This window comes from Glossina fuscipes, unplaced genomic scaffold (assembly GCF_014805625.2).
Source record: "Glossina fuscipes isolate IAEA_lab_2018 unplaced genomic scaffold, Yale_Gfus_2 226, whole genome shotgun sequence".
Taxonomy (NCBI): Eukaryota; Metazoa; Arthropoda; class Insecta; order Diptera; family Glossinidae; genus Glossina; species Glossina fuscipes.
Genome location: NW_023998569.1, coordinates 209937 through 222355, shown reverse-complemented (window position 1 = coordinate 222355; position 12419 = coordinate 209937). Strand labels below are relative to the sequence as shown.

General features: G+C 32.5%; 1 protein-coding gene across 3 annotated transcripts; it reads left to right on the top strand.

Annotated features, from left to right (window-relative positions):
• Positions 1-3195: 3195 nt before the first annotated feature.
• LOC119642574 (DNA-directed RNA polymerase III subunit RPC3) lies at positions 3196-11748 on the top strand. 3 transcript variants are annotated; one of them, XM_038041762.1, is made up of 8 exons: positions 8167-8446; positions 8518-8645; positions 9164-9510; positions 9564-9718; positions 9785-9890; positions 9955-10301; positions 10370-10537; positions 10631-11748. In XM_038041762.1, the coding sequence occupies exons 1-8, from the start codon at positions 8300-8302 to the stop codon at positions 10796-10798; spliced, it is 1566 nt and encodes a 521-aa protein (XP_037897690.1). In that variant the 5' UTR covers positions 8167-8299; the 3' UTR covers positions 10799-11748. The 3 variants fall into 3 exon arrangements, with proteins under 3 accessions (XP_037897692.1, XP_037897691.1, XP_037897690.1); XM_038041764.1 differs by lacking the exons at positions 8167-8446; positions 8518-8645 and adding an exon at positions 3196-3364 and having other exon boundaries at positions 10631-11747; XM_038041763.1 differs by lacking the exons at positions 8167-8446; positions 8518-8645 and adding an exon at positions 5659-5716.
• Positions 11749-12419: the final 671 nt, after the last annotated feature.

The window sequence follows — 12419 nt, the reverse complement described above, 5'->3', positions numbered from 1 at the left end:
AAGTAAATGAGCGAACTTCGAATTTGGTCAAAAAATGAGAAGTAAATGAGTGAACTTTGAATTTGGTCAATTTAGAGGAGAAGTAAAGCACATACCTAGCGGCTTTGAGAATATATATGCTTATTCTCTAAAGTCAGCAAAATTTATACAAATGCATATAAAATTATCGAGAATTGTAAACAAACGTATTTAAACATATTCTCAGATGTTGGCATTTTTATACAAATACCTGTTGAATTATTGAGAATCATTTTCAGTTTTATACGCTTATTCTCGTATGCAAGCAATTTTTATTAAATAAAATGCGAAAAAATAGCAAAACTAATTTAAACTTGCATGGAGTTGAAGAGCCTTGAAGCATATGCATATGTGTACATAGGTATTTTTATATGTTATGTAAATAATAAATATAATAAATAATAATAATCAAGAAACTATAATAAAATAATCATTTCTCGCTTTTTTAGTATATATCATCTGGCCAATTAGTATTTATAGCGATAGATGGCCACACCAGCAACGCCAATTAGTATTGAACCTATTAAGTAACCAAGCAATTTTACCTGAAAGATATTTTTTACTACTTAAAAGTAACCCAATGAAAAAAATTGCTTCTCAAATTTAAAATTGAATATTAAAAAAAAGACTTTTTCACTTCTTACCTCATTTATTTCTTTACACTCCATCTTTTGCCTAAAAATTCTGTATCAATGGAGGATGGATCGAATGTCTAAATGCTATATTGCTGGTGGTTGATATTGAAATGATCGAACGGGAGAAAAATTTCCACAAATTAGCAGAAACCGTTATGATTTTTCATTGTATATGTGAAAACACCTATACAATGAAAAAAAATAGCACAATTGAAAAAAAGGGTTGCCATCCCAATACTTCTACAGTGGTACGAACAAAAATTTTTGCTTATTTTAATTTTTTTTTCTTTTTTAAGATCCTCATTTGTCAGGAGTACCGACACCTGTTCAGGAAATTATTGATAAAGGCTACATACGCTGGCGAAATGTCAATGAATTTATAGGTAAATCGAAATCGGTCGTAGAGTTTTATCGTGCCTATTTTAATGCGTGCTAAAGAATGAACTAATCTGAAATCTTTTGGTAAAAGTGGCAAAAAAAAAGAGATTATAATCGTTTTTTTATTATACAAGCAAAATCTTGCTATTTCAATTTTATTTAAGCAAAAATTACATGTAAGCAAGTTACTGTTTTTTCATACACTCTCATACAGAGACACTCTCTTCAGCGACGTGAAACGGTTAGGGACAATAAAAACAAACAGAATGAACGTAAGGACGGACGAGTGGCCCTATAGGCCGAGATTAGCTGCTATAAAACCTGCGGCACAATCTCGCGGTACGGAGAAAACGTGGAGAATAATCTCTCGGGATGGACAAAAACGTGGAAAGTTTCAAACAAGAGTCGGGTAGCGAATCACCAGGCTGGATTCCGCCTCTCCCCCCCACTCCCTCTGCTGTTAAACATCGCTTATCTAACTGCAAATTCCTCGTAAATAATAAATATATAAGAACAAAAATCCAAGAGTTTTTTTATATAAATTTTCTGGGAAAAGGACTTCCTGGGTAACGCTGAGTATACCCAGAAAAGAAGCCTCGTTACGCACTAAAGACGAAGAGGTAACATCGTCCAGAATCTACAAAAACGAAATTTTTGCGTTTCGCCAAAAAAATCAAGTAACATCGTCCTAAATCTAAAAAAAATAAATTGTTATTTTTTGACAAAAATGTGGAGGGTAATAATGTCCCAAAGGTAAAATCATAAAACTTACAAGTTTCACCAAAAATGTAAAGGATAATATCGCCCAAAATCTAAAAAAATTAAATTTTTCATTTTCGTCAACACGTAAAGGGCAACATCGTCCTAATTGGAAAAAAATGAAATAAAGTCTTCGTTTGTCGCTAAAGAAGACAAGGGCCAACATTCTCCTAAATCAAAAGATAAAAACGTCCTGAATCTACAAAAGCGAAACTTTTGGATTTCACCAAAAGCGTAAAGTGCCTTAGTCCTAAATCAAAAAAACGATTTTTCGTTTTTTTGCGAAAATCGGAAACGATAGTTTCGCCGTAAATTGAAAAATACGGCATTTTCGGTTTTTACCAAAAACGCAAGCCGGTAACATCATCCTAAATCGTAAAGAATGAAATTTTCATTTAACTTTTTGGATTAGGGACAATATTGCGCTCTCCATTTTTCGAAAAAATTAAGCTTCCATATTTTTCGATTTAGGATTTTTTTCGTTTTATCCCTTAGAAAATGACATTTTCCTTTTTTTGTAATTAGCCCCTCCGGTTTTGCAAAAACCGAAAGTTTCATTTTTCCAATTTAAGACAGTGTTACTACCCGTTACGTCTTTGGCAAAAAATAAAATTTAACTTTTTTTCGATTTAGGATGATGGCGCCTCCTCTGCTTTTGACAAAGACGAAAGCTTAATTTCTTTCCATTTAGTACGTTATGTTTGTTTTTGGCGCAAAGAAGTGGCTTTGTTTTTTTTTCGATTTAGGAGGACGTTGCACCTTACGTAAAACATAACTTTTTTTGCATTTAGGACAATGTTACGTTAACTACGGATGAGAAGTTTATGTATAGTACTGCCCCTACGGCAAAGAAAATTGTTCTAGCACTAAATAGCACTAAAAATAGTAGCTAATTCTATAATTTTTTAAATAAAAAGGTTATTTACTTACATTCAAGCTTAATCATAATCAAGTTTTGTGCCTAATTGCATAATTTCCTCATAATGAATAATTTATCACAACAAGAAATCAGTCATTTAGTAAAAGGAATGTATTTGGCAAAAATGAAAGAAAAGAAAAATAAAGAAGAAGAAAGAGTACGTTGAAAAACAAATAAACTAAGGTGCCGAGAGAAAAAGCAATCCGTTAACAATAACAAATGTCTAGTTGAAAAGTAAAACAAGACACATATGCGGTTATGTTAATAACTATTTAGTTATATTAGTGATAAATTGGATTGATTTTACTTGCTGGTGTTTTAATGACTATTTAAAAATTTAAGTTTTCGTTTTTTATGCACAATTCTAAACTGGGATTATATTGAAACTAACCCAAAATATGTCAATAACGTGTTTGTTAAAGCCTTTTTAAGAAAAAAAAAGAAAAATCTTTATTATTCAAGGCATCCTGGTAAAAAGGGCAAGTAGCTAAGCCCCTGTGAATGACTTAAAAGTTTGTATTGTGGTGAAATTGCCTGCCTTGGTGTTTTGCAGTTCGGGGTTGTCCTCGATTGAACATAAACAGCATTGAAAGGAAAGAATCGAATAATTTTGCTTTTGCGGCTATTCTCAGGGAGCTAAATGGTCACAAAGAAAGTAAGTTCATGAGCACCTCTTTACTATTTGCAAGAATCAAGCTGTCACCCACTCAATACCTGATGACAACAGTCAGGGATTATTTTAGTTAATTAAGGAAAAAGAAAGTATGAATAATTAAGTAGAGTACACCTCCGCTGAGGTGGAGTATGGAGGGCGGCACGCATGAGCGGAGATAGGGGGACTGAGGACGGATACTGACGGACGAAAACCGGGCCAACGAACGACTAACGACAGACGTTGCAGACTGATTTACACAGGACTACAAAAAAAAGCCGGTTGAAGGCATTTATTTTGCTGCTAGTTTATATACATACATTTATATTTTTGTTTTTTTTATAATGCGGCATAGCGGGCCAAGAGAAAGTAGGCAACCGCTCTACCGTCTACGAGCTAGGTCGTGTTACAGATTTTTTTCGATTTACGCCTTACGTATTTTGTAAAAAATGACATTTTAATTTTTTTGAACTTACGACGATGTTACCCATACCGATTTTGGCAAGCACCGAAAGTTTCATTTTTCCCAATTTAGGACGATATTCCCATCCGTCACATTTTTGGCAAAAACTAAAATTCCTTTTTTTCGACTTAGGACGATGTTATCCTTTACGGTTTTGGCAATATTAAATTTTTTTTTTTTTTTTAACTTAGGACAATGTTATTGGCAAAAAATAAAATTTAAATTTTTTGGATTTAGGAAAGTATTGTGCCTTCCGATGTTACCACTTACGTTTTTGGCAAAAAACCAAATTTTCATTTTTTCCAATTCATGACGATGCTACTACCCGTTACGTTTTTGGCAAAAAATGAAAATTTAATTTTTTTTCGATTTATCCCTTACATATTTGGTAGAAAATGAAATTTTCATTTCTTTAATTTAGGACGATATTACCTTTTCCATTTTTAACAAAGGAGCCAAATTTTATTTTTTTCGATAAAGGGCGATGTTACCTTCTCCGTTTTTGCAAAAAAAATGAAAATTTCATTTTTTCGATTTAAGAGGACGTTACACCTTACGTAGAATTTAACTTTTTTGGATTTACGACGATGTTACCCTTTCCTTTTTACAAAAAAATGAAATTTACTTTTTATTCGATTTAGGGTTATGTTACTATCCCTTAAGTTTTTGGAAAAAATCAAAATTTAATTTTTTTCCATTTAGAGCGACGTTACCCCTTACGTTTTTGGCAAAAAATGCAATTTAATTTTTTTTCGATTTATTATAATGGCACCTATTCCGGTTTTGACAAAAAGCGAAAGTTTCATTTTTTGCTATTTAGGACGTTATTACTTCTTACGGATTTAGAAAGAAAAACGAAATTTCACTTTTCCTATTTAGGACGAACGTTTTTGGCGAAAGTCTATTTTTTTTCGATTTAGGAGGACGTTACACCTTACGTAAAATTTACCTTTATTTGGATTTAAGACAATTTTACGCTTTCCGTATTTCGCAAAAATGAGAATTTCATTTTTTTGGATTTAGGGCGCTGGTAGCTTTTCCTTTTTTTGCCAAAAAAATGAAAATTTCATTTTTTCTCCATTTAGGACGATGTTACGCCTCTCGTTTCCGGGGTAGGGTTTTTTCGATTTACCCCTTTACGTATGTTACCCCTTACGTTTTCGGCAAAAAATTAAATATACGTTTTTATCGATTTAGGACGGTGTTACTACACCTCACGTTTTTGGAGGAAAAAAACTTCAATTTTTTTTGATTATTACGACGAAAACGTAAAGGCCGTTTTTGCAAAAAACCGCAGGTTTCGTTTTTTTCGATTTAGGACGATGTTACCGCTTACGTTTTTTGAAAAAAAGAAATTTCATTTTTCTGGTTTAGAACGGTGTTTTGGCGAAAAACGAAAATTCCATTTGTTTCGATTTAAGGGCGGTGTTATCCTTTACGTTTTTGGCAAAAAACAAAACATTTTTGCTTTTGAATTTGAGAGGTTTAAAAGCCCTTACGTTTACACATATTTTGGTGCGCCACGAGTTGAAATTTTTGTAGGGTAACCTTTGTTTTAAATTGCGACCCAAAATTCTATTTATTATTTTTCTCATGCATTCTTCAAAATTTTTTCTGGCTATCCGCATAGAAAAAGAGAGAAGACTTTTTTATGTTCATCAAAACAATATTTTGTGCACGAATATACATTTACATACTCGTCTAAAGCTTTTGTTGAAATTTGTACCTATACACATACGCCTCATTTTATCTTGTTTGAAAGACTTGGTGGTTGTTATAACAGACACCGCAGAATTCCATAAACCGTTTGCTTGCTTAGGCAATCGTTCATTTGAATTAAGAGCGTTGAACAGGATGGTTCTTCCAAACGAAGAAAATTCAAATATTTTAAGGTAATCAATAGAAATACAACAATTATCATTTCAAATGGACTTGCGTCCCGCTTAGTTTAATAATAAAGGTGTCAAAGTAAATTTTTCTATTATTCTGCGCATTTGAGGTGAACTCGCTCATTAATGGCTGCTCACCGTGATCTCGCAGATAGATAAAATAATTGAGTCGCTAACCGTATTAATCGCAGCTAAAAATAATTGTGTGATATTAATCCCGAAAGACTCAAACAATAAATCTCTAATGAACCCTCTCAATACAACTATTAGTTTTCAACTATTAAAAAATAGTTAGTTGCTTTGGAAGGAAATTTTCCTCTAAAATGTAGAATTTTTATGCTAATAGTGATGGCACATAAAAATAAAAGTTAAATACAAACTTTCGACAAACATGTGGTTTAACTCTCCTCGCGAGATAAAGTCGATTTTTGTTAATGTATAGATTTAGATTCCCATCATTTGACATTTAATTTTTTCTTAATAATACTAACGACATGGATATCATATAAAGGACTCGGAGAGTAAAATGCGACAAGCTAAGTGTGTTCATCCTAAACCAATTGTGGTAGCCGTCACGTTGAGTGGGAGTGTAGACTATGATGAAGATTTTAATAGTGATGGTTATGCGAAATTCTTTATATGTTCTTATATTATTAAAAATCTTTTGCTCTGACATCAAATAAGATATTTATACTTACTGGCCATTCGTAGTGTTATCTAAAATTTTAACAGTAAATGGGCTACAAAGCTGTGGTTTCATAACATATACATGCGCCATGTATGCCTGAGTTAAAGCATACGTAATTAATCGATAGGAAAAATTTAGGAAAAATTTGAAGCATTTATTTGTGAGGATATAACTTGGTGTCAAGATTTATAAACAACGTCGATGAGATGTTTACAGCACTTCAAAACAAGTTGCCGAACCTTCATTTAATATAGCATTAAAACGCTACAAACTAAGTGTTACTTTAGAAAAGAAATACATGAATGGAAAATATTTTGATTTTCTCAATTCTTGATCGATGTTTGGATTAGCCACGTTCTTCGTTTATCTGTTTAAACCCAAGTAGGAATCCACAATTTTTCTCAGAAGTATTTTAAACTAAATCTTTTTTGCCACTCTCCTGAAGCTGCGAAACAAATACTCGATAAATTAACGACGTTTCTACAACAGTGGTTCGATAGTGTAATCTGATAGTGCTTTCAACTGGTTAGCTTCGTCCATTAATTCATTTTTCTTGATTAATATTCGGCAGAATTTATGAAATCCGCTATGCTAAAAATATTCGCACTTTATGTTATGGAAAATATTAAAAACTAAAGCCGGCGTAAACTTAGGAACAAAATAAATCGCTTTGAACATAGCTGAAAGATTAATGATAGTAATGCGTTGTTGTTGTTAAAACTTCAACATGGCAAAATCGAAAAAACCTGTGAAATAGAGAATGAGCACTCAAATAACAAGCAGAAGAAATCTGCACGACTTAACTAAACGTAAGAAAAAGTCACGAATTTTTTTTTACTTTTACGAACATTTACCATTTTTCATGATGATTTTTCACATTTCATCCACTTCATTTACATGTGTAGCGCTTTGCACATTTTTTGCATTATGAGTATATTTTAATCAGCTGACTTTTTCAGTGTTGCCAACATTATAATCGTTCATTTAAAAATTTCCCATTGCGTGTGAAGTGAAAAATATAATAAAACAATAATTACAATAACAGATCGCTCTGTGGGTTTAACGTCTGCACCTGGCTTGATGCCTTAATCAGACGGGTTGCCTACAACCGTAGGCACTCAATTAAGCTGAGTGATCACCCCCCGGGGGGAGAGACAATCTCCTAATGAAGAGGCCTCTCTTACCCCGGGGTGCGCAGATGGTTCATTATATATGGCCATATGAATCGCCTCTCTGGTATGCAGTACAAACAATTGGAATGCGATATGCGGCTGAGCGACTCAAAATTGCAAATGCCTGAGGTAGTTAAACATCTCAAATAACACAAAAGGTCGTCGTAAATTCCGAAAGGAACATTGTATGAATCTGGATACGATTTGTTTTCGCAACTACATGGAGAGCTTGGGACTGAAAGGCAGAGAGCTACACTAAATTATTCGTTAGTTCGTATTGTTCAAACAATAAAAAAATAAGAAACCAAAAATTGAGAAATCGTTGGTCTCGGTTGAAAAGGAAAATTTATAATTTTGCTGAAAATTTGTGTCTTGTTCGTGTTAGGCATTTTATGGGCTAACCAGCAACCTTTGTGTATTTCTATATATCTTGGATGTAAAAATTGCAATATTATTAAATAGCTTGAAAGCTCAATCTGGCTATGAGATAATGGACGAACTTCAGCTCAGAGATGTTACATCAGCACGTATGCACGTTTATAATTTGTGGTGTATTCTTCTTCTTCTTTTACTTTCGATTTTGTGAAAATTGTCTATAAACAATAACCATAGTTTCTGTAAGCAAAAGTTAAGTTTCTACAGATTTTCTTTCTTATTTGATATTTTTTACAATCACACAAGCCTCGATATAATAAAGAATTGATAAATGCACGAACACTTAAGAGAATGTCTTTAGATTACGGGAATTTGTGCTCTGTGATACTAAAGCAATATTTCGGTGAAGTGGTCCAAATCGTAGGTGATTGTTTGTTTGTCGCAAATTGGCGCACTTTGTATAATCTAGTGAAAACAACTAACTTGACCAAAAGAGAGGTAAAGTCGATTGTCAATATGAGCAAATGCTTACAAAGAGTCCACTTCTAAACAAATCAAATAATCTACAGGTTTGTAAAGCTTTGGCCGTGCTATGTAAATATCATTTAGTATCATTCCGGGCTAGCAATTTTAATCCCAGTGTGGCAGAATATTTATTGAATCGTGATGAAGTTTTGTACGTTGTTCGCTATGCCAGGTAAGAAGCATAAAATTACGGTATTATCCAAGTCACTTTCTTTCCTTTTGAAAAAAGCAAATTAATCTCGGAACCAATGAAAAGTTTGCCGTTCACAGACGTGAGGAGAGGAAAGGAATTATTAATATTAATGAGTAATGACAAACACACTATAGTTCACGATAGTCCTGTACAATTTCATTACCTTTCATAGTCACTGTACAAAGACAAGGAATAGAAGACTTCATATTGAATGCTCTACTCAATCTTGAAGAAAACAAAATTCGATCTTATAATTGCGAGCAAAATCTTTTCATAAAATATGTATTTTGTGCTCGTTCTTAATCGGTAGATTCATGAAAGATACGATTCAACGAAGTTTATCGTAAAGGACTTATAAAACAAATATTTAAACAAATTTATGAAACCAATCATTTAATTTAGTCTGCCAAAATTGAGCTAACAAATTTAACATCTAGTAATATTTGCTTTGTTTTAATCTAAAGACGAACCTCTTTATAATATCAATTTGTATTTAGATATGTTCATCGTATGCAAATGGAGTATGGTAATATAGGCAGCTTTATATGTGAAGAAATATTACATAATGGTTCGCAAACAGGCACAAACTTAATGTTAAAATATTTGGCTGATGCTAATGAAAAAGAAAAAATTGAAACCGTACGTGATATATTTGTGCGTATGATACGTGCTAACTATTTAATAAGACTTCCCAAGTTGGTGCAAGGAGAAAGATCTGAAACAGTAGCGGTGCCTAAATTACATATAGACGTAGATGATTTATTTAATCCGCCTAATATAGATTTATCGTTGTTGGCCAAAATACGTACTGGTACTATTCTTTTATGTCATGCCGGTGACTCAGGTTAATATTCGAATACAATTTGAAATCGTTTACATTATGTTAGCTATTTCCAGATACGCTTTGGCAAATAAATTTCAGTCGTTTCCATCAAGATTTTCGCGATAGCATTATGATTGGTGCAATCGAACGTAAAATGGGGTCAAGTGCGGCGGAATGCTTTCAATACATTTTAAAGCAAATGTACGAGAGGACGGATCCTTGGCAAAGAGTGAGTATTTTTATATTATCAGTTATTATCATAATGAGCTTATGATTTTTAGAGGATAATTTACAGCAAATTTCAAATCCTTTTACCGTGGCTGAAATTAAACAAATGCTGCTAAAGAACTCCAAAAATTTTGACTTAATGACAAATTTAGAGCAATATATAACACTAATTGGTAATATTTTGCATTTGCATTTGTAAATGTACATGTACAATAGTAATACTTTTATATTATTTAGCCGATGATTCTTTAGGTTTTATTCGAAAAATTGGTGAAATGGGTAGCGGGCAGTATGTTGTGGATTTGTCTCAAGCTTTCGAAGAATTGACTTTGTGCTGCATTGAAAATATCATTACTGAACGTTTTGGTTCAAAGGCATCACGGATATTTCGTGTAGTACGCATGAAAAAATATATCGAACAAGAGGATTTACAAAAGGAGGCTATGATACCGGCTAAAGAAGCTAAGCTTTTGTCTTATAATCTATTTCAAGAACAATTTCTACAAATAAAATCTATACGCAAGCCGGGCGGTGGCGGCGCCGCTGCCAAGGCTTTCTTCTTATTTCATTTGAAACATCTTCAGGTAAGAATTTCTTCTATTTTTTTTTTCACCTCAAAGAAAACTTCCCAACAATAATTGAAAATTTTTAGATAGTAACCATGTTGTTGGACATTTGTTATAAAGCATTATATAATGACATAACTCGATCGAATTATGAAAAAGTTGAACATAAAAGATTAATAGACAAAAGTCAAAAGCTGGACAGTATAGTGGCTACGATGAAAGAACGCGGAGAATCAGAAGACTATATAGCAGAGGTAGAATAAAAAAAAGCATTTATTAAATAAATTTGTTTATGACCCGCTCTCTCTTCCACTTTCTCTATCTATCTCTCTCTCTTACTCCTATAGATCTTGGAAACATTGACGCCGCCTGAACGCGAAATTTTAGAAAAAGTCAAAAATCGCATCAAAATTTTATCTAAAGCTGAACTTACTATAGATGACAATATATTCTTACTTCAAATGTATAAACATCATTGCTCTCACTTGCCTACTGCCACAAGCGTAGCAAAGTAGCAAAGTAAGAGCAATTTTTTGCAACGGTTCGAATAAATTCAATGAAGTAGACAAAGTCAATAAGTCGGCACTAAATCTTTCTTTTGATAATAAATACATTTTAATAGTGAAGAAAATCTATTAATTTCGAGGTGCGATAAACGAATAAACAAACTGATGATGCACTTTAGTACTTTTTACTCTTTTTCGATATTATAAATAATTCAAAAGCTGAATATACTTTTACATAATACAACTTATCCAAAGCATAACGCCTTTGTCCATAGAATACTTTCGAAAAGAAAGTGAAGTAATATGGGAAGGGTGTTTTTGTAAAAAAGAAGACATCTCCGACCTTGTGCCCGAAGCGGCTAATCAATTTTCCAAAATTTGAACACTTGTAGTTTGTGTCTTCAGAAAGAACGTGCATATTTTGTAGAACTTCCGAGGTGCTTCTTTTCTGTTGTCTATCAGAGAAAAAAAAATTTTCGCAGTCATTTATTTTAATCCCGAATTGCTTTCTAAATAATGAAATAACAGGGATAGAAGAATAACAGAATTTAATGAAGAACGAAATAACAGAGCATTTGAATAATATAATAATAATGTCTAATAATAAAATAGTACAATAATTGATTTATAGAAAGATCTTCGCTGTGCTCATAATCCGTCTAATTCTAAGGAAAAAATTTAATTAAATAAATAATCAGATAATTAATTAAATATCAAGCGCTGGATCGAACGCGTCAGCTTGCTCCTGATTTCCAAGGTAGCGGACGTATCCATGATGTCTTTGTATCTTATCAGCTAGATGTTGTAGAAAAACTACAAACTCCAAAATTTGACAGTTTTTCACCATTTTTCTTATTTATTGAAAGCAACTCTGTGCCCTCTCCATTCTGTACACTAGATACGTTTTATTATAAACTGAGTAAAAGAAAATCGGCTAACGGCTTTCTGTGAAATCAAAGAAATTTGATAAGCGCAAAAAGAACTTGTCCGAATAAAATATATCACAAAAAATTAGAAAAAAAATTGCGAAGGAAAAATTAAAAGCGGTTTTGTTGAATATATATGTAATTTAGTACTAAAATTTTTAAATAAAACAAAATGTATTAATAATATAGATAGAATATAAAATATTTTCAAGGAAAATAAGTTCATTGATTGGTGAGTGCATTCATTTATTATTTACAAGTTCATTTTTTGGGAAGGAGACCCATCTGAGAATTGTATAGTTTTTCTGGAAATCACGATGGTGTCTCTAGTTGGTAGTAATTATTAGCATTAACATACAACCACAACGGTTTTACTGGTACCGACCCATTCTGAGGAGTCTTCTCTAATGGCGTGTTTGGCTTTTCAGCTATCGAGGCACTTATAATAAGAACCTGGTGATGGAAATTTTGGTAAAAAATTCAAGTGCAATAAATTGAAACGAATGTTGCAACATAAGCTTAAAAACAACGAATAAAAATGATCCGCACCTGTTACAAGGTATGTATCGTGTTTTGTGGAATTTTGGCAACTACTCTTAATTTCTATTGTGCATTTATTATTAATTATTGTGTTCCTTATATTACGTTCAGACAATTACAATTTTCATATATTTCAGCCAGCTTTTGTTTTAAGCACCAATAAA

Coding starts and splice junctions, on each gene's coding strand:
- LOC119642574 (XM_038041762.1), top strand. CDS start 8,300: ATGTCTTTAGATTACGGGAATTTGTGCTCTGTGATACTAAAGCAATAT. Junction 8,646..9,163: donor TACGTTGTTCGCTATGCCAG/GTAAGAAGCATA, acceptor ATTTGTATTTAG/ATATGTTCATCGTATGCAAA. Junction 10,538..10,630: donor CAGAAGACTATATAGCAGAG/GTAGAATAAAAA, acceptor TTACTCCTATAG/ATCTTGGAAACATTGACGCC.